The sequence below is a fragment of the Enhydra lutris genome, unplaced genomic scaffold (genome assembly GCF_002288905.1).
Source record: "Enhydra lutris kenyoni isolate GAN:26980312 unplaced genomic scaffold, ASM228890v2 scaffoldscaffold45, whole genome shotgun sequence".
Classification (NCBI taxonomy): domain Eukaryota; kingdom Metazoa; phylum Chordata; class Mammalia; order Carnivora; family Mustelidae; genus Enhydra; species Enhydra lutris.
Window position 1 is genome coordinate 9636364 of NW_019154129.1, and position 22538 is coordinate 9658901.

Consider the following 22538-nt stretch of genomic DNA (forward strand, 5'->3'; position numbering starts at 1 on the left):
CTTAAAGCCCTTGTTTCTAAAATTCTAATAGGCATTGAATTACTCCGGGGCCCTTCTAAAATGGATATTCTCATCTAGCAGGCCTGGGCTGGGGCATGTGAATCTGCATTTCCAATCAGCTCCCAGGGGATGCCCACACTGCTAACTAGTGACAGGAAAATGCTAGGGACTACGTAAAGAACGCCAAGTTACAGCTAATATTAATGGGAGTGGCCATTAAGATGCCACGGAGTTTCAGGTCCTGAACCAGGTACACTGTGCACACATTGTGATTTTTTTTTTTTCTTATCAAACTGACAAGGAAAGTAAGGCCCAGAGAGAGAAAAAGATGAGACAAAACCGAAATCCAAGCCAGCCTAGTGTGACTTCAAAACTCAGACTCACTCACGGAGTGAATGATGCTTGGCTCATTTACGGTGATGCTTGGTCTTGAGGTGTTTGGACAACATCCTCTTCAGCCGTGGAGCGATAAATACCCACCAACTGAGCCCATTTGCGCTAGGGCCATTTCGAACCGTTCCTCCACTGCCTGCTGGATGGAAACACCTGACTCCTTCAGGCTGAGGGATGTTGGCTAGAACCTCATGATTGTGTTTAAGAATCTGTGATAGGGTTTTAAATCCCACCAGGGAAGCCTCCGGGCCGGATGTATTTTCTAGAGATAAGAAAATATCACTTGCAAGATTGCAGTTCTACAAGCAGGAAGGAAACACGGAGAGAGGACAAAAATAGGGAACTTTCAAGGTCTGACAGTGCTGCTGAAAAAGTATGGGTTTGGGGAACGTTAACCCTTAGTTTTATGTTCTGGCCTCAGTGACTGTAAGTTTTTTAGACCTTGGGAAAGTTAGTTAAAGTCCTAGACTTGGCTTTCCCATCTGTAAGATGGGAACCAAAAAAAACTACTTCATTGAGAATTGTTGTAGGGATCAGATCTGTTCTGTGGAAGGTGTAGGCAATTTGTAGGTAATAAGTGATCTCAACAATACTACTACTACTAATAATAATGGGTTATTAACTATTATTATTTTTTTGAATCTGAAAATACAGTACTTTACATATTTATTTTGTTCCATTGCTCCTTGAGGAATGGGAGAGCAACAGCTCCTGAGCTGTTGGGTTTGGCCATGTCCTGGACAGAATGAACAGATTTAATGGAGAACATTTTAAGATTGGGAATTAATTGCCAACATTTAAACTGGGGAGGTTTAATGTCACAAGACAGATATCGCTTCTCTTGAGGAATCAGGGGATGGAGCCACATGGATCTGGGCCCGCATTCCCATGTGGCAGGGCCATGCAGGGTGACAGGGAGAGGGCGCTCCTCTCTAGGACTGAGATGTGTCCTCTCCAAGCGCACATTCAGCTCCCAGCTCTAAAAGTCTTTTAGTTTGCAAAGTATGAGGAATGGGAAAAACAAAAAATAAAACAAAACGAAAAAACATCAGAAATTGTGGTTTAGCTAAAATCTGTGGAGTTTACAAGTTTCTGCAAAAAACCCAGAATGCCTTCCTCTCTCTCTCCTTCCTCGGGACGAGAACCTCTGAGATACAAAAGGAGTCCAAAAATCCCTCCCGACAGTCTTCCTGTGGGCCCCCTTTTCTATTTCACTTGCTAGTACAGAGCTGTATTTTAGGAGGGACTGGAAATATTTGTGGACTGGGGGTAGAGTTTCATCTTCAGTCCCCTTCCATACATCCCAGATTAGGTTTAAACTACTGACCCCGCTCTTTTGGTAAGAGCAGAAAATATACTTTGACTTTGAATCTCCCAAAGAGTAATCAGATACATTTGTTTAAACATGCTTCCCACACCACACACACACACACACACACACACACACACACACACAGCCTCGTGGGCCCAAAGCAAACAGAATTATTTCAGCTGGCGAAAATGGTTTTAAAAAATGACAGGGAATTAATACGGAAGGTTTCAGACTTAACAATATCGTGTATATCAAACAAGCACTAGAAACACACAAATAGACTCATCTTTTTTCCCCAGAGGAAATATCAGTGATATTGGGGTGTTCGTGCTTTTAAAATGATACTGGGTTTAATACAATGATTAAGTGTGCATCGATTAACCTCTGTGTCGGGTTTAAATGTATAACCCATTAACTAATTTAATCTCCTCCAAAAAACAAAACAAAACAACAACAACAAAAAACAGCCTTTGGCATTATTCTCTGAATAATCCTTGTTTAGTTTCCATAATGGTATCCTGTTTAATGAAAAACTCATTAGAATGTAGCATACGGCATAATTAATTCTGGCTGATTCTTTTGGTGTGAACAGCTAATGCAGATGCTGGGTTCCATTTTCCTCTGGCTTTATTAATTTTTCATAAACCAATATTTCGACCGTAATGGGTTGTAACAGGTCCATAGAAGTTCTAGAAATGCATTAACTGTCACCAATGTAGTTAATTGAAGTAGGATTGTGCTATTAGTGTGTTGATCCTCCCACACTACATTTTTAAAAGACAGTGTCCTTTGATACTCGGAGAAGGAGTATCTACATATAATTAACATACAGGGGATTAAACAATATTTGGCCAATTTGTCTTTATTTACACACAACTTAATTGGTTGGGCTAATAACGCTGAACTATAAATTTTGAAAAGAAAGCTAAAAAGTGGGAAGCGCGACCTTCCAAACAAAATGGTTTATAATACAGTGGCGACACAAGTTAAAATATTTTTAAAAATGAAACTGTGTCATTTTTAAAGTCTCTGGTAATTTGTTTTCCGAGGAAGAGATTGGGACACAACAGGAAATGGGCTGGATACTGGGTGGTGTCAGGTACCGGTTTCCTAATCCTGGGATCTATCAGGAGCCCGATCTCTGGAATGGGTGAGAAGTTGCTGATTTAGTTTAACCTCTTTCAGTCTTTTAGGACTGGGTTCATATATTTGAAAGAGTCTTCATGATAAGACTATTATTTATTTCAGGTGCAGATACACATGGTAATTCATTACTGGGTGCCCTTGTTTCTTTTCTTTTCTTTTTTAAGTATATTTTCTATCAGAGATTTCACTGGTTGCCTGCCACTCAAAGGATGAAATCCAGAATCCACATTCCTTTATACTGCATTGTCAGGTCTTTTGCAACTTTTCTCTAGAAGGTACTCTTTGATCTCAACAGATTGGTATTTCTCAGCCTTTGGGGGAAACCTGATTTTGCCTCAGAAATTTCTATATCCAGTGAAGATCAAGGAAAAATATATATATATATATATATATATATATATATATATATCTACTATCAGAATTTCACTAGTATGGATTTTGAAGATAAAGATTGAGAAACTCCTTTGGACTCTGCCAAACTCCTCCTTACTCACTCCTACAAAGATCTTTATTTTCTTACCAGGAGAACTCTTACTTATCCCTCAAAACCCAATTAGTACCCCCCCCACCCCTTAATACAGAGAGGGTTGTTAGTTTTTCAGTGTTCTGGCTGGCAGGCAGGCAGGTATCACCGTTTATTATATACTAAGTTGGTCTGTCTGTATTCTTCAATGTTCTAAGGAATTCTCGAGGGAAGAGGTGTCCCCCCAACCAGCGCATGTGCAATGCCTTGCACTTTACCGGCCTTCAGCACTGTAACTCTGAGCCGATGCCTGAATTAACAGAATTAACAGAAGCCAGTGATACGTGCGACTTTATACACAGCCTCTCTCTTTGGCCCTTCCTTGACAAGCATGGTGCGGCAGAATGACAAGCAGCTCATCTCATGGGTTCATGCAGGATTATGTAATTGCTACAACGCGGGAATGCAAAAAAAACAAAACAAAAACAAAAACAAAAAACCTCCCCCAAGGTGTAACCCAGTGGCTTTGTGTTAACAAATCTGGACTCTCTAAGCCAGGGTCAGCGAAGGAGGGCTGTGACTTTCACATTTTTACACAGCTGGGGATGGGGCGAGGACAACTATTTCATGACCCATGAAAATTATAAGAAATTTAAATGGCTGTGCCCCTAGAGTTTTACTGGGACACAGCCATGCGCACTCATTTATGCATTGTCCGTGGTCACTCCTGCATTAGAGTGGCAGAAGTGAGCGGGTTGGGGAGACTGTAGGCCAGCACAGCTGAACCTACTCACAAACTGGCCCTTTACAGAAATTTGCAGACCTCTGCTCAAAGTGAAAAATGCACACATTTTTTTTTCCTCTTTCATAACTGAATCCAGCTTGATCTTTTCTCCTAAAATCAACCAACAAACACAGTGGTATGTCTTGCCTTATACTACCCTCCCCCTCCTCCTCAACACTACCATCATGACCACCACTAATATATATAATATTAACTAATATTATATATATACTCTGAACTTGCAAGCTCCTTTTCCTTCTGCTGCTTGTCCTCTTCCTCCCTTTTCTTCTGCTGTGCAGGGAAGGGTTAACTCAGTAGGTCTGGGCTGCTCAAACTCTGAACATTCCTCTGGAAGGTTTGTCTTCAGGACTGGCCCTTGGACAGCTCCTGGCAGAGGCGTTCTAAACCTTTGGAATATTCTACCCAATAAAACTGTTTTTGGGTGTCTGAGGCCTTGGGCCATACATTGCCAGTCTGATAAGACAGTTTATGGCAGCAAAGTGATTTATGGGGAAGGCTTACTTTTGCTTTTTGGCCTAAGGTTTGAGTAGTTGAGATCAGTCACGTGGGGGCTCCGCATCCCTGTGATTGCCTCCGAGGAAGCAGACTGACTCCTGTCTGGTGCGTGTGTCGTCAGACACCATTGCCGGTAAAGTGAAGCACATCGTGGAGGCCACACTCAGAGGCTTCTGCCTGGTTTTTCTGGATTCCACCTCCCGTGCTCTTCCCCTTTGCTGATTTTTAACCTGTATTGCTTTGTAATAAATCAGAACTGTGACTCTAAGGGCCTTTCTGAGTCCCAGGAGCACATCCAACCAGACACAGAGACTGAGGATGGTATGGGGACCCCGACGTAGCTCCACAGCATGAAATCAAGCTTTATGCTTTTCCCTTATGGAGTAAAAAATCACAGAGTAATGCCCAGAAGAGGAAGCATTTGGGTGAATGTCTCTCTTCAAATTCTTGGATTGCCTTTGACAACTACAGATGCTCATCCATCTTGAGCAGGAGCTCAAGGCTTGACGTCAGCATTATCAACATTTTAAGCCAGATTATTCTTGTGGTGGGGGCTGTCCTGTGCGTTGTGGGATCCCTCGGGCTCCCACCCTTTAGATGCCAGTAGTGAATAGCCCCGTGCCTCCCAAGATGTGACAATGACAAATGTCTCCAGAGGTTGCCCAATTCCCCTGGGGTGCAAAATTACTTCCAGTTAAGAACCATTAATCCAAGATTGGATTAACTAAAGCCTGTGGGTGGGAAGTAACTTGTAATAAAATGGGATGGACCTGGGAATCACAGAAATTTGGCTTTGGATTTGGATACAGCCCTTCAGCTTTTGAAGTCAGCAACCTAGGTTAACATAATATCATAATAATAACATAACAAATAGATTCCTCATTTATCTGCAAAATGAGGAAAATGACACTTTTCCTCCAAAGTTATAATCTCTAACCATGCAAGGATCCCAACGGAGTCTGGCATGTGGCAGATAATATCACGTGTGAAGATATTTTTATTAATTGTCTTTAACCTCTACGACCTCAAGGCTAGGAGACATGGTGGGCATGTCCCAGTCTAGTCCTATTGAGGGAGCTGCACAGCAAGGTGATGGAAAGCGTGGGCTCTGAGGTTAGAAAAAAGATGCTTATGTAAAAAAAAACAATTTTTCACATCTAGTTCTGTGACATGAGGGAGGAGATAAACTCTCCAGAAAACCTTGGTTTCATAATTTCTATAATGAAGAGAATGGTGTAACATTTTTATGAGGATTCGAGGAGATGCAAAGTGTTTTTGCACAGGGCCTGGCAGAGAGTCAGTGCCTAGAGTGCCTTATTGTTGCTGATGTTTTGAGTTGCTCCTGCATGAATGATGGCAGCCCAGAACTTTCCCTATGAGATTGATCCAGAGCCAAATATTCAAACCTCGTCTTTCTCCCACGCTGCAGAGGTGGGGCTTCTCCTACAAGGGCTGTCCTGCCACTTCTTGCTTGAGGGACCTCTCCTTGGTAGGCTTCCCATGCAATAGAATGGGAAGTAATTTATTGAGGCAGTGCCATTTTTAGCACATAATCAAGTTCTGATCCTATCTGAAGATCAAAATCCCCCACAGCTTCCATCAAAGCTGAGCTGCATTCCTTCTGTGGGGCAGGGAAGGACACAGATAAAAATTAAGGCCAAATGTGGGTTGGGATGAAGTGAAATCTGATAAGGCAGATGGGGAAAGGAGAAGAGAGAAGGAAAGTGAATTGCAAACAAAAGGGGAGGCGAAGGTAAACAGATGTACGAGATAAAGTCTTTGAAGTGGAACGTTTCTGGGCTGAAAATCCTTTGCTTGGGGACTTAAATCTGGACTCTTCTGTTCCAGTTCACTGATGTGCACTGCATTTGAATCTGGCAGATGTGTAAATTATACAAAACACTGCAGAGCCAAAGGTCACCGTTCATGAGGAGCCATCGCTCTGGGTCTAGTCGAAGCTGGTCCTCTGGGTGGATATGGGCTGTGTTTGAGCCACAAGGGGCGCCTGGATACTGCTGCTTTGAGGGGCTCTGAGTGGCAGCAAGTATTTGCAACCCACATTACATTCTTTCAGGGTACTAAGGCAGCCACCCCAAATTCATTTGGGCACATCATCTCAAGCCCAACCCGAAGTCTGGGTGGGTGGCCAGTGAAAGGAAAGCAGCCTGTGTCAGGGTCCCCCATTACCCCAGGTTCTGACAATCTTACTCTTTCTCAGATGCTATTGTATCCAAATTGCAGGAAGGGAATTGGAAAGAAGTCCATCCAAAAGTGTGGCTAAAGGTCATTCTCTTAGCTGTAATGGACTCCATGAAGTGAAATGGGGGGAGAGCCTGGGAGGGAGACATCTACCTCCCTTGGACTCAATTCTTAGACGAATCATGGTTCACAGTGGCCAAAAGCCCATAGAAAACCAATACCTCTGTACGGGTAATCCAAGTTCAGATCCAGCTGCCCTTTTGAGATGAGCAATCACAGAGTGCGACATCCATTCTCTTCATTTTTAAACTTTATATTGAGATCCCAATCCACTCTCCCATCACCCAGCCTGGTATTAAGGTCTGTGGTCCGTGGCCAGGTTTTTACCGAGGTGGACATAATCAATCCAACTGACTTCTAGTCATCACACCCATCTCATAGTTTCATTTTACTTTACAGCCTATAAAGTTCTTTTACACTCATTACCTTACCTGATCCTCCCTGTAACCCCAGGATAACCTAGTTTTAAGACCCGATCGCCTTTCATATGTGACTTTGCAGCTAGGGGGTATCCTTCTCTTAGGACTCCCCTAACCCTTTGAAAACAGAAATGTTTATTTTTAGGAGGAAAATCTTAATTAAGGACACCCATCTTCTCTTCCCCCCACTGAAAAGAATCCCCACGAATCATAAGAAGGTCTCCAGACTACTGTTCATTACCATCTTCAAGGTTTTCAAGTTGATGTACTCTGCATCCCTCTACTTTTGACTTGAATTGTGTGGTTGTTATCATCGGGACCTAACTAGATCTTAGATCTGCATTGCATTGGTAGATCTTTTCTTTTCTCTATTGATCATAAGTTGTGGAGTAATTTACCTCAATTCCAATTTTCCTTTGCAGGCGGGGTGCTCTCCAACCACGGAAGTGAGTTATGTGTGTTCAAGTAGTGCATCTTATGAATCTTGTTAAGCTTTGCCGCCTTATAGCCCTACTGATGGAATATTTAATCACAGAAATGAGTTGGCAGATATGATATACAGCGTGGGTGAGCTCTGCAGCCATCTTACTGGCAATTGAGAAACGGATGGATTCGCCATTTGTCAGTCCCATGTTGACAACTGTGTATAACCTTCTGTTATTTATTTTTATTTTGTTTTACTTATGTATGAAGATTAAAGGTGCTTGCTTTCAATCAACAGTTTCATTGGCTAGCTATCGTGATTTCCCCTAAAAGACACCACAGATTCTTTTAATCTTTTTATGAGATGGCAGTGGAACTTCTCACAACGGCGGGGGAACAATAAGAACCCCCTTTGAGGTCTCCTTGTTGAGATTCTTAGAGACACTATTTCTAATTATACTAAGTAACTTGAAGCATGCTCCTGGGAATAGATATTTGCAGATACTGAACTTCTTATTTATTGTCTTCAATTAAAAAAACAAACAAACAAACAAACAAAAAAACAAACCTGACGTGGAATGGTCCAAGACACTGGCTTTGAGATCTACCTGGACATTTCTTTAATTGACTTATCAATCATTTATCTTGAGAAGAAGCCCCAAGATGCCTTCCTGAAGATGATTAGATGTAGGCAAAATAATCAATGCTGTGTAGCTTTGTAGGAAAACACCCACTCGTCTTTGGAGAAGATTTATGTGGGTTCATGGGATGTGTTGATTTATGCATATCTGCTTCTGGAGACGGGTGTTGGGTAAGCATCCTTCTGGGTAGGACTCGGTAAGAGTTCAGACAAACCCCCCGAAATGAAAGGCCTTTCATAACAGCTTTCTAAATGCTTCCCCTGGAACGTGTGCACTAGGGAAAGTGTGCGTCATAATTTATCAAAGCAAATTAATACTGTTCAGCTAGTAATTAAAGATCCTCATTAAGAGGTGCTCCTGCCCTCTCCACCCCCACCTCGCGTTAGCAATAAAAATGCACTCAGGGCGTCAAGAGGTTATATACGAAAATCAATAACCTGCCATTTTATAATTAAAGAGAAAATAAATGTTAGGGAAAAGTCCACTAAATTAGGAAAATTACCATTAGGAGAGATTGAAAATATTGATTTTAATTTACAAAATATGTGAACTTTTCATGCCCTGTTCTGGGAGACAATTGGAGGCTGGGTTGTTAATTCTGCATAAGCTTCAGAAAATCGATAATTATACTATGGGAATATTATGATATTTGTCATTAATACAAAATCTTACATGCAGGAGTGCCTAATAAGCCTGGCTTTCTATCTCAGGCAGATACAGGGCTGGCGTGCTAAATGTCCACAGCAAATCAATGACAAGGTCTTCATTTTAGCTTTGAGGCACGTTCGAAATTGCAAGATAAATCCAGACTATGCTTATAGTTGGGGAAATCCAAGAATCCCCCAACCTCAGTCATGGGCATTCGAATGGATGATATTAGTAATTATACCTCCAAAGCGAAATGAATACGTGCCCCATCTACATTTGCATATATGCACTCCATCCATCCAGGGGCCTTATCTTTCCATTTAAGCTAGCTCAATCCTCAGAGTCTGTGGGTCTTCCAAGTTTTTCAAAGAAATTGTCCTGGAGTGTTGGACTGGCAGCATTTCCCGACATGTCCACATGTCACGAACTCCGTTTACCGACATACACAGGTAATTTCGGCAAAAAGAAAGGCTTCCGATTAGTAAGGGGAGCCCACGTATCGGCAACACTAACATACGGATTTTCCAAGTAACACTTACTTGTTCATGCCCCATTTCTTTGAAGACTTAAGGTTACTGGAGCATCTCATAGAAATAGTTATTTAGTTGTCCAGGATCCTTAATACTGCCCCTGACACAACCCGTTACCACGTCTGAAAATGGAGGAGGTGGTGGGGGAGGGGAGGGGGACAGCGTTGGTGGTGGTTGGAAAAATCCAAAATTATTATCTTACTCCTCTCTTCTTTAATTTGACTGGCTTGGACATAGAGCAGTAGCCCGATCTACCATCATAGGGCACAGTCCATAAGAATTACAACTTCCAATATTCACAAAAAATAAAGAGGCAGCACATAACCCAGTTGTAAAGACCAGAGGCTCTCGATTTCAAAATCGAGCCAGCTTCTCACCCACTTGAAATCTTAGCCCTTCGGTGCTAAGGGACTCTGCCTACCTTAGTTTTCTCATCTGGAAAACTGCCATGAGGATTTAAATACATTAATTTGGGTAAAGTGCTTAGAACTGTGCCTGGTCACAGATAATACTCGGTAAATAGTAATCTTTATTACAACCTATTCTTTCTCAATAGTGCCATGGTCTAACTTCTGCAGCCGGGCTCAAGGCTAATCTGCACGGCTGCTTTAACGTTCTAAGAGTCACGCTGGTTAATTTATTCTCCTATGTACAAGTCAGTTTGAATGGTTTCTTCTGTCTTACTGTCCTCTCAAACACCCACTGATAGGCATACAGGTTTGAAATCCCACGGAAAGGAGATTCTCTTGGTTGCTTTAGCCAGATGGCCAGCAACTATACTGCTTGGGACCAGAAACAGGTCCTTCCTCTCTCTATCCCAAGTGACACATTTATACCCTACCTCCTCATCAGATGGCTTCTTGCTTCTTGTCCTTGACCCATTACTCTGGGGAGAAACCGGGCACGTAGCCTGGCACGCATACTTGCGGAGAACGTGCTTGCTTGTTTTCGAATCTATCCCGTTCCATCGGGCAGCGCCTGCTGACGCATGGGAGCCGCTGGTTGGCCTCCTCTGTGCCCTTTGGAGGGATGTCCTTTCTTTGTAGCTTTGGACAAGGATGGACCCCAGCAACATCTGTGCCCCTAAACAGACTGCCTCACCCCCGATCCCATAAATTAACTTCCCCCAAATGGACAAGCTGAGAACGGAAGGACCAGTCCTCTCATGATTAAGAAAAGAATCTCTTAGTTTAGAGGTTTACTCAGAATTTAGCACAGTCAGTTAAATTTCCCCTTATGGCAGAGAGGTGGGACATAAATTTATTTTTATTGGCCTAGCGTTTATGTGGTGCTGGCTGTGTACTAGTCTTCATATACTAACCCATTTAATTCTAATAAGTACCTGTGAGTTTGTTACTATTATCATCTCCCATTTAACAGATGAAGACACTGAGGCACAGAGAGGTTAAGTAACTCGCCTAGAGTCACACAGCTGGCAAAGTAGGGGGGCCAGGATTTGAACCTGGGCTGTCTGAGTACAGTGTTTATGTTCCTTATTTAGTGCTAAGTGTCCTCTCGTGAGGTGGGTTCCACCATTTAATCATGGAAAGTTTTATAGTGAACACGTTCCTCTCCCAGAAGCATCAACACAGCCAATTCAAGGTCAGAGAGTCACTGGAGTTAACCCAGGTTTATGGTAATAATCACATGCGAAGAACAAACATTGCCTGTCTGAAGTCCAGAACTTAGCTATCCTATTGGACCTTCCCAGATTTACCACTTTTTTTCTTTGCTGAGTGGGTTACTCTGCTAGAGTAGCCATCCAAGTGTCCTATGTTCCTGTTGGACGCTAGGGTTGATCCATGATTAGGAAAATGACAGATGCCATCCCAGAACGGACTAAGCAGGGGGTAGGACTTACCGTGAAGAGGTCATTAAGTGAGGGAATCTGGAGCAACTGGTCATTTATTTCTCCTTATCAAAGAGCAAGGGCCCCATCAAATAAAAAGTTCTTTTCAATGAACCCATGTGGCAAATCTACTGAAGTTCTAAGATGTTAAAAGCAACCTTGTTAATGAGCAAGGGACTAACGGGCAGAAGTGACAGGCCCAGCAGAGCCCAAATCTCCACCACTGGGTGCTGCTCCCAAAATGGGCTGAACAGATTTCCTACATGGATTTCCTGATCAAATGGTAGTTGGTGGGTAGCGGGGAAGGGGCAAGAGGAGAGACCTACCCTGGAAGGCAGAGCAGAGAGAGATGGAATTGCTAAGGAAAACTGATTAATAGAGAAAGAAAGACTCTTTTTTTTTTTTTTTTTTTTTTTTTGCTTTTTGGTTTTTTTTTGTGTTTGTTTTTCTTTTTTTTCTCAATTTCTAAAGAAGCCTTCTCTTGGCAATTTCAACTCACTGCCACATTATTGGAATAAGTGAGCCAAGTCTCTGCTTTGCCAGGAAGAAAGAAAGGCAACCCCACATGGAAACGTGTGGCTAAAACACACATCCAGGCAGATCGAAATAAAATGGGCACGAACAGCTCTACGTTTGTTCAATGTGCCCTTGAACAAAGTCTTGATGTTTTTTTTTGAGGCAAAATCAATGTAAAATGTCATAAGGAGCTCTGTGTGTACTGTGCGGCATAACGCACGTGCACAATGCCCCTTTATTTTTTAAGGGGTTTAAAACTCTTTTGGTTTCGCTTAAAAAAAAAAATCCTTCAGAACTTCTTAGGAGAGGGATTTACGTGGCTCAGATTATTTTACAAAACCTGCTCTTTACTGGCAGGCAAAACACATTTAGAACAGACAAAGAAGAAGCCATGCAAAGAGGAACTCTTTACCTGCATAGAACTCGGGGCTGTAGACCGCACCCACAACTGGATTCAATTTCCAGCCTTAAAATAAATATACAAAAACATTATTATCACATTTGGTTCAACAACTCATACCACTGCAAGTGAACCACAAATCAAATGGGTTGTTTTATTTATTTATTTTTTTAAATTTTATATTTAGAGGCTCTATAGTTTGGGAATGCATAAAAAAGATTGGAAACCTCTACCTCGAAAATTAGACTTATACTTTTGATTTGCTGCCAGCACAAGTTAATAGGATGGAAACTACTGACCAGCTACAGGTGAACTTTTTGAAAATGCTGTGGTAATTAATTTTCTCCCACATCAATATTTTCTAGAACCACCATAATAATTTCAATTTTTTTGTCTTCCTCTATGGATCACCACTAGATAATCCATCATATGTCCCTTCCCGATAAGTTCACAAAAATCTGAAAGCTCACATAAACAGAATTCTTTGTGGCAACATATTCTGATAATTGTCATTCCTAATTATGACCCAGAGAATTCTGAAGTGCTTTTAACATCCCAAAGAAAATGACATTTATCCGCTAGCGATTGAGTGAGGAATACATTTCAGTGCATTCAGGAACCATAAAAATTCTTAATCAATGCATGATATCTAAGGTAACTTTCAAACAACCTGTGTATAAGATTAATAGAACCTTATAATTTTCCCAGTGTTCTGGATGGAACATTTTCTGTAAAATGAATCCTGTCCCCTTAGGAACTTTTACTCAAGAAAAGAGCGAACAAGAATATTTGCAAATGGAGAAGCTGTGCACATTGCATACCCATTGGGCATCATTGAGGGAACAACCTCCAAAGAATGGTCACGTTTCAGGGTTTGGTGATTACTTCCTGCTCCTGCTGGTGAGTTTTATGAAAACATCCATTATATAGAATTTCTGAAAGACCAAGAAGGGCAGGCACGCTGCCTTTTGCAGAAGACCTTGTGTCCTTGGGCTAAAGGTCAAACACCAGAGGTCCTTTAGTATATGAGTCTGAGAAAAAGCAATGGTAAAAGTTGGGATGCCAGAGAAGGTATTTCTGACAAGGAGAGCTCTTCCCAGAAGGGAGAGATATGATATCTTTTCATCTGACCTAAGTGATGCACCTAAGAACAGCCAAGAGGTGGCCACAATCTACTGATCCCCTAAGGAAGACAGAGGCTCAATATCTCAATAGATAGGACCCTGGAGACCAGAGAACTTTCTAGAACTTTCCAAGAATTTTTTGTTTCTAAGAACGTTCTTCCAACTTGAATGAGCTAGCTAGTTTACAGCCCCCAGGATGGTCTTAGGATAGGATTTTTCAAAGTGCAATGCTTTCGTGCCGGGGAGGCTTATTAATGGAAACGTCTGGCCCAATTTTAGATCACCAGAAAGAGACATAAAATTCTGAGATGTGTTGTCCCAACGGTTTCTGAAACTTCACACTGACACCTCCCTCTGTTATATTAACCACATCTTGTCATATAGGAATTGCTATAATGATATAAAAATAAAAATGATCTGGCACATTTCAGAAAATGTGCTTTATGGATGTGGAGAAGGACTTCAGTTTGACCAATTAAAATTCTACTATTTCCTAAAAAAAGAAAATACCCAATTTCTGTGATCTGTGGACTAATGTCCACATTTCAAGTCCATGGAATCAAAGAGAAAATAGAGCAAACTGTTTGAAAATAAAGCTTCAGGATTATCTGGACATATTTAATGTTCTTCCCTAATCCTCCACAGAAATCTCGAGTTTGTGAACAAAGTATACGAGGACCCATATTAAGTGAATAATTAAGTTATGAATTTATCACTCTTTTTCTTTATTCCTCTGATCCCCATCTTATACTCTGCTCACGTCCCTACCTTCTACTGGTGATGGAGACAGGGTCTTTTTGTCACTATTGAAATAAGATTTTGTTTTTTTATATACATCCTCATTAGCTCCCTTAAATATTGCCTTCTACACACAAGACTGGGACATACCATTTGCTGAATGTGGACCCACTGATTAATTTTGATGGAACTCTCAAAGACTATAAGTTATGCCAACGGTCTCTCAATTTCTCAGCGAAACAGATTTCTCAGAGATATCTAAGACTATCCTAAATCACGTTCCTCTCATTTGCCTTTATTCTCCTCATTTCCTTGAAGCCTTCTACCAAATCTATATCAGTCTTCTATTGATCCATCTATCTGTCCATAGATCTATCTATCATCATTTTTCTCTATCCTCTTTTTCATCTATTCATCTATCTACCTATCTATCAATTGATTGCTTGTCTCTTGACAAAGTTTACCTGGTGTTATTAGATCTCCAGTGTCTTCCCAGGGAAGGCCACTTCATGCCCTTATCTATCTATTCACCAACTACCTCCCAGCTTACCATGTCTGTTCATGGAAAACTTTTATTCAATATGCAAAGAATATGCTCCCTCATTAGGAGATACGTGATATCTCATGTCTGCCAGTACTAACTGAGAGAGGTCAATGATAAGATCTCCTTCACAAGAAACCGACTTGGAATCTGTGAGCAGCAAAATGAAATGTCATGGGAACACCACTGCAGGTTTTGCCCTGCTCCCTGTCATTGGTCCTTCTTCCTAACCAGTGCTGCTTTGGTATGGAAACCAAAGATGTTTCTGATCCACACCACAGACATGAAAACCAGCTTATTACCTCCCTTCTTCCCTGCAGTCTGCTTCTCAACAAATCTCTCCACTTCAGCAAAAGGCATCTCTCATCCACTTGGCTCCTCAAAGCAAAATTCTTGATAAATAATTCCTTGATTCTCCCATTACCCTCATACCCTATAGAAAATCCGATTGGTTAGATGTTGAAAGACATTTCCATGCTCTCAACTTCCATTCCTCGCCATTGGCACCATCCCAGGCCAAGACACTTCTATTTCTCACCTGGATGAGACCCAGCAACAATGTCCTAACACACTCCGTCTCTTCCCACTCTTCTTCTCCCTCCTCCCTTTACCCACTCGATTCCTAGTGGTCAAGCCCATTTTAAATGAGTGGATCAGATACGCCATTCTGCTGCTCAAAATTCAACAGCTTCCTTCTGAACTTAGAAGAACACAAACTCTATCCTTGACCCACAAGCCCACACAACCTAACCTCTGTCCATTTATTTCATAGTATGGTTCCTTTCTCTCCAAAATATGGTGACACTATGCTTTTAAATTTTTTGCAAAACCACCCAAGATCATTTGAGATCAATTCTGGATTATATCCACTGCTCCCTGTGCTTGGAGAACTTTCCCCAGCTCCTGACAAAGTTCAGTTGATATTATGGAGGTCTCCAGACTCTTCCCAGGGCGGACTACTCAATGTCACTCCTTCCCCTTGAGTTATACCCTGATTCAATTCCCTATTTTGTTTTCTGCATAACTGTTAACACTACTTGGGTTTATCTTTCTTCTTTCTTTCTTATTCTTAATTGTTTTTATAACCATTCCCCTTCATTAAAATTAATGGTAAAGTGAACAAGAGTGCTGTCCAATGTGAATTCCCAGCACCTAGAACTGCATTTGGCAAATAGTCAAGGCTCCATAAATATTTACTTAGTTTTGCTCTAAAGGAACAGAAGGAATAGAGAGCTTTTTCTAATGGACTCATTCCGTTTTGGCTAGGATTCTGTCTCCTTCCAACCTCCAATGACCTGCTTCCTGATATACATCTAATAAAGAAGGACTCTGTTAGGGGTGACTGTCTTCAAGGCAGAGTAAGGAAGGATCTAGACCCTCAGAATCACCCCTGCTCAGACTTACAGAGCTCATGCAGGCTTATGTATATATATGTAAATCACATGCAGATAGCCTCCTAGTCCCCGTGACTCCTTCCAGTACCTGGAAGAGACCCTTAGGATAACCCTGCTGAAGACGGGAGACTGCACTGTCAGGAAGATGGACAAAATGATCCCCGTTTTAAGTCCTCAGGCAGTCTGTGTACATCCTCAGGCCTTGCAAATTCAGAGATTTTGATCAAGGACATTAAACCGAACAATGAGGCTTACAACAAAAGAGAACAGCTGATAAAGCCCACTGCTCCCAGCCTCTCAGGGCTGCCCATACAACAAGGCAATGGAGCAGAGACCAGACATAGGAGCTCTGTAGAGAGACCCCCTCTACGGCTGGGTCTCAAGGGGCTGCATCCAAATCAGCACTCCCCTCCTCAAATTTAGCTTCTCAAAGGTCATCTGCCAGTTTGCCGTAGAAAAACGCTGCCTAAGCTCGCCAGTGTTAACTATGGCTGTATTAGATTTTAAAAGTCAAGTCTGAATGTGCACACAAAAAATCTGCACATGTCTTCTCTAGGGCTTTGTTGGGTTGGATAGCAAAGAAACATATTCAAGAAAGTGCCCTTAAATGCACCACAGGGGTTTCTGGAATTGTATACCACTGCTTTCTAAAGACATCTACTGAAGATGCCAGGTAACGCCCAAAATGAAAAGTTAGTTGCACACTGCGTTTGGTTTGCCCACTATTTTTTTTTTCTTTTGCAACATATATTCATGGCCAACATTCAGATTTCATTACGATACAGGATTTCTGGTTTTCTTGAAAGTTCCGTAGAAATAGCCCACTTTAGAGTACGAATCCCACAAAGACCAATTTGCTAGAAGTGACCAGGGATCACACCACTTAGCCCCCAGTAAGCTGCAGACACCCATGCTCCCTATATGGCTTAGAGGCCAAATGCCAGCAATCTTTGATTATTATCCCATCCTGCTTTTCCTTCTAATAGAGAAATATTTTGCTTTTCCTTGTATGGAAATGGAAGATAGTTCAAAAATAACGTGAGTTTTTCCAACCCTCTCTGTTTGCTTATCTATTTTACCTGCCTAGCCTCTGCTGGCATCTGAATATTTGATCCTGAAATTAGTATGTCTATCAGGAAATTCAATTTATGATCTCTAGCAAAAATGAAACAAGATGACTACTTATTATTGAGATTACTGTGTAATTAAATTTTTAGGGCATTTCGTAGGCCTGGTCCTAGGTTGAGCACTTAACTCCATAATAAGCACAAATAGCCCAGAGAGTAGGTCCCACTGTAGCTCAGTTTCCACTTAAGAACACTGGTGTGTGGAGGGTTTCCACAACTTGCCTATAGTTCAGAAGCCAGTGAAAGGCAGAGCTGATACAAGGTCTACTTCTCTATCTATAGTCTTGGATTTTTATTTTTTTTTTTTGGGTCCAATTTTTATCCTTCCTAAGCTGTTTGAGAAAAAAAAAAATCCACATCCAACATCCAGGGAATCCTAGAGAATCTGGTTCGCAACTTGTTTTGCACTGCAAACATCTGATCTGCAGAGAGTACAATGAGCCCCAGCTCTGGTCTGAGGGCTGCTGTCCTGGGGAGGAATCAGCAAGACAGAAGTAGCCCAGCTCCCTCTTCGGGAAGCTCTCTGATCAACAGTGTTTGCAGAACCCTGGATGTCATTCTACAGTCTTCTCTCATATCCAAGCTCAAGTGTCCTAGGAAATGTAACACCTTGATGATGGTATAACAGAGCCCGCTGGTGTTTAGGATCTGGCCTTACTCATCACCGGAAGCCATGTGGCTGGTTGAGCTCTTGCCCGGCATGTGACTAAAGGGACGCACGAATGTGACGCTGGCGCTGACAGTGACATTTCACCATGTGAAGCTGACCTCAAAATGTGACGGCTCTAGGAAGTTGTACTTCCCGAAGTATACGTTGGCAACTGTAACTTTGCTCATTTTGGCCAGACTTCATGGGACCTGATTTATCTTCTCTTCCCCACTCCCAGCTTTACTGAGGTATAATTGACAACTAAGATTTGTACATATTTAAAGTGTACAACTTGTTGACTTGATATTACATATACACGGCAAGATATCAGCACAATCAAACTAACTTACACATTCATCATCTCACATAGTAACTTTCTTTCCCTCCTTCCCTCCTTCCCTCCCTCCCTGCACCCTTCCTTCCTTCCTTCCTACCTAACATTTTATTTATTTATTTGACAGAGAGAGATACAGCAAGAGAGGGAACACAAGCAGGGGGAGTGGGAGAGGGAGAAGCAGACTCCCCACTGAGGAGGGAGCCCAATGCAAGGCTTGATCCCAGCACCCTGGGATCAAGACCAGAGCCAAAGGAAGGTGCCCAGTGACTGAGCCACCCAGGTGCCTCTTTCTTTCTTCCTTCCTTCCTCCTTTCCCTTCCTTCCCTTCATTTTATTCTTTTTGTGGTGACAATATCCCTTTTAACATAGTCACTCTTGTTAAGGATCTGAGAGGGCCCCATTATCTTCTCTTGTATTGCAGTTGATGGGAAGGGTTACTTGTAGTGATAACACTCACAAATTATGGATTGGAAAGCTTTGAGAACTGCTTTTCTTTGAACTACCAAGGGTCTCCACAGTATCTCCTATAGAATCTAGCTGCTTTATGTCACTGGGATTTGTATTTGTTTCTCAAGTCGGTTCAGCTGTGACTGTCCCATACTCAGTCCACATGACAGCATAAGCTCGAGTGCTCCCTTTCAGGTACCGGGATGAGAAACCCACAGGACTTATTCTCGGAAACTCAGGATGCATGGCTACCTGCAATGAGATGTGGGATGCTTATGCCTCAAAAACAGGCATTTGGGGCTGAACATTTAGTAATCCTTTTGTTATTGTGGTCCGTTGCCATTTGTGCGCAGGTCTGTAAGATGATGGAGGGGAAGCGATGTTCTTGCATTCACACAGGCATGACCACAAGGTTTGTTACTCCAGAATAAAAGGGAAAGACTTCACTAATGACTTCATCTCTTCCAGCCTCAGGTTTTGCCTCTTTAAAACAGGGATAAGTATGTCCTCTTTGTAGGACTTCATGTGGGTCCGGAACATTTAAAATGCTTAAGATGATGCGACATGGTCATTGTTCCGGGAATGTTGGCTATTAATGGATGGGCTTTGAACTGTGTCCCTAAATTCCACTGGGCTAGTGTTCAACCCTGGGTAGGACATTGATCAATAACTTCCTTTAAAATAAACATGCATCCATACGGCTTAGGGAATAATATTTGCCTTCCCTTGCTTCGTTTCCTCACATCAACACACCTGAGCACCTATGCACATGCACGCTAGAACTCCCTTGCACATGTGCGCCCACGCACAGGGTTCCCACTTCATCATTCCAGGAAATGCCCCACAGTGGGGCTGATGTTATCATGTATTAACTCTGGCAAGTTGCAGAGCTATCATTTTTACCCAAGTAGAAAGGCCTCATGATGCATAAATCAGAAATCTGTTTCATTTCAGCACTGGGCATTCAGTCTGTTGTGGAAACTTTCTATACCATTTAAGGCCATGTCTCGGGTGGTTGGAGCTGGAAAAATGGGTCAGCAGAATAAACAATTCCTCTGATCTTTCAAGCTGGAGCCCTGTTATATTGAGGGTATATCTCTGTTTAATGGTGCCCCTTTTAAAAATAAGAACAGACTGACTTAGCCAAATTGGTAGTCAATGCACAAGGGAAAAAAAAAAAGAAAACCAAAACTACTAAATGCTAATACTACGGTTTATAATAACAACAACACAAAATTCAAATGTCAATCAGTATGGAAAGAAGGTAGAACTAAACCCATTAATCGGGATGCCTGCGTGGCTCAGTCGGTTAAGCCTCTACCTTTAGCTCCGGTCATGATCCCAGGGTCCTGGGATAGAATCCCACATTGGCTGGGCTCCTTGCTCAGCAAGGAGTCTGCTTCTCCCTCTGACTGTCACTGCCCCTGCTTGTGAACACTCTCTTGCTCATACTCTCCCTCAAATAAATAAATAACATCTTAAAAAAAAAAAGAATAAAACCATATATCCATTTTAGAGAATGTTATGTAATTGCTAAAAGGAATGAGTTTGGTCTCTATGCATTAAAATTGAAGGAACTCCCTATTGATATCTAAAAGCCAATTAAAAATGATGTGTATGCCATAACATCATTTATAGAAAAAGTGTGTACATGACAACATGTATATTACAAATATATACCTATTACATATATATGCATAAAAATGCAAAGTCAAAAAACAGATAATAATCTATAATGGGGTATCCTCTGGGGAGCTAGGGCACTGAGCTGGCAGTGGCATTATTCAAAATATATTTAACCTTTTCATTAATGTTTATTTCTTTTTTTTTTTGAATGAATCTATATTTCCATGTTTCACATGTAACTAAAATATTAAAAATGGAAAGTTTCATACATTTTCCTCTACGACAGCAATAAAATTATATCATTTTTGAAAATCTACAAAACAGAGGAAAATGTCTTCCAGTCTTACAATTCAACTCAACCATTAGCATTTTGATGCAATGCCTTCCATAATTTGGTTGAAATCATGCTATACTTTTCCATTTAAAAATTTTTCATTCATTAGGGGGCTCTGTAGAGTCCTCACCTGGCTCATTTTAATGGGTATAGTATCCCACTTAGTGTATATACTTTGATTTACTGCATTAAATTCTTCCCAGCTTTTTGGTACCATTAAGTATCGCTGGCCCCCCACACCTTAAGTATCTTATGAGAGATGCGTTCTGGGAAGGATTAAAGAATCAAAGTGGTAGAACACTCTCAACTCTTGTTATGTATGTGAATTCTGATCATGAGGGGTTTTGAGACGGCTTCTTGGTTAGGAAGGACAGAGATGCGTTGTCCTGAAGGGGTCTGCAGTACGTGACAACATCCTCACCCGGCTCAAAACAGCATTGGGGAACCGGAAGAAAAGCAAAGACTGCACCCACCCGATGGTGGTCCTCAGGAGACACCCTCCAAGCCACTTTGAAACTCTCATAGCTCCAGAGAAGACCCAAGGCCAGAACCAAACTCTGAAGCCCCTCTTCCAGAAATGACTAGGGATCAACAAGGAGGTTGTGGTGGTAGAAAAAAAGGAAACAAACAAAATTTCCATCCTCCCTCAACTTACTATAATAACAGCAAAGTAATTGACCCAAGTGATCCTTGAATGACTGTATTTCACCCCAAATGGGAGTTATTCTGGAGAGATTGGAGGAAGGGCAGGCATGCTTGACCTGAAAACTAAATTTGCCCCAGTTGTGAAAATTATTTTTTTATAAAAATTATTATTGAAGTCTAGTTGGCATACAGTATTATATTAGTTTCAGGTGTACGACATGGTGATTTGACATATTCAGGGCTCACCAATAGACTGTTTTCAGTAGTCACTGAAAAATACCGTACTGATTCACATGGTTCACTGTAGCAGGTCAGCAGCAAGGACACGGCAGCCACACCGAGGCGAAAAGGGCTTATGGAAACATACACCCTGGTTAAATGATACTTAAGAGATACAGAGATAGGGATGAGCTCTTGTAAAGGACTTACCATTTGTATAAGGGTTGACAGTCTTTTTATTTGTCATTACACGTGCTGTGGCATTATTTACCTACGTACACAGAAAACTCAAATGAGCACAAATTCCAGGGCCAGCCCACAGTTCAATTAGTTGCATGCATTATGACTGTGATTACTTATTAAAAAAAAAAAAAACTAAAATGCATTTTAATTTATAAAAGGCAGTAGGTGCATAACAAAATCATACATTTTTATAATTACATTTACTTCATAACCATTTTAACTTACAAATCATTTCAATAAAGCAATGTCATATCATTTAAAAGTTTAATAAGGAGACAGTAAAAGCAAATTAAAAGGAACTGCATAATTGAAGACTTAAAAGCATGCGTGTACTCCATGGTAACACAGAAACAATAAATATTTTTAAACACAAAATAAAATTCATATGAAGGAACATGCAGTGGAGTAGAAGAGGGGAGAGACAAGGTACAAGGGGACATAAATGTCAAAAAAAAAAAAGGGACAAACAAGATTTAGCCGTGTGCAACACGTTGGGAGGGAAGGACCGTCGGGAGAGCAACATCTAGCATTCAACACTTGAAACAAGAGCCTTCGACATCGCAAGAATTAACAAGATCATTCAAGCTTTAAAATCACAGCTAACGAAAGGATAAAAGAGAGGGTGCATTGTTTAACACAATATGGAGTTAACAATCTGAGTAAGATGTGCACTGTCATGTCTCAATCCAGTCAGTGCCTCCCAGGCTCGCTTCGAACGTACACTCAATTACAGGCGTACCGGTACCCAAAAAAATAGAGCATCAAGAAAACTTAATACGACAAGTCAAAAAAATACCACGTGGTATATATATATG

At 41.4% G+C, this 22538-nt stretch overlaps 1 protein-coding gene across 8 annotated transcripts in view; it reads right to left on the reverse strand.

Annotated features, from left to right (window-relative positions):
• LOC111156037 (RNA binding fox-1 homolog 1) overlaps positions 1-22538 on the reverse strand; it is a 600640-nt gene that overhangs the window by 86458 nt on the left and 491644 nt on the right. For all 8 annotated transcript variants that reach the window (XM_022516606.1, XM_022516607.1, XM_022516604.1 and 5 more), the window contains 2 exons: positions 21691-21751; positions 12312-12365 (listed from right to left, as the gene is read on the reverse strand). In XM_022516606.1, the coding sequence (XP_022372314.1) occupies positions 12312-12365; positions 21691-21751 (115 nt within the window). The remainder of the gene's footprint in view (positions 1-12311; positions 12366-21690; positions 21752-22538) is intronic.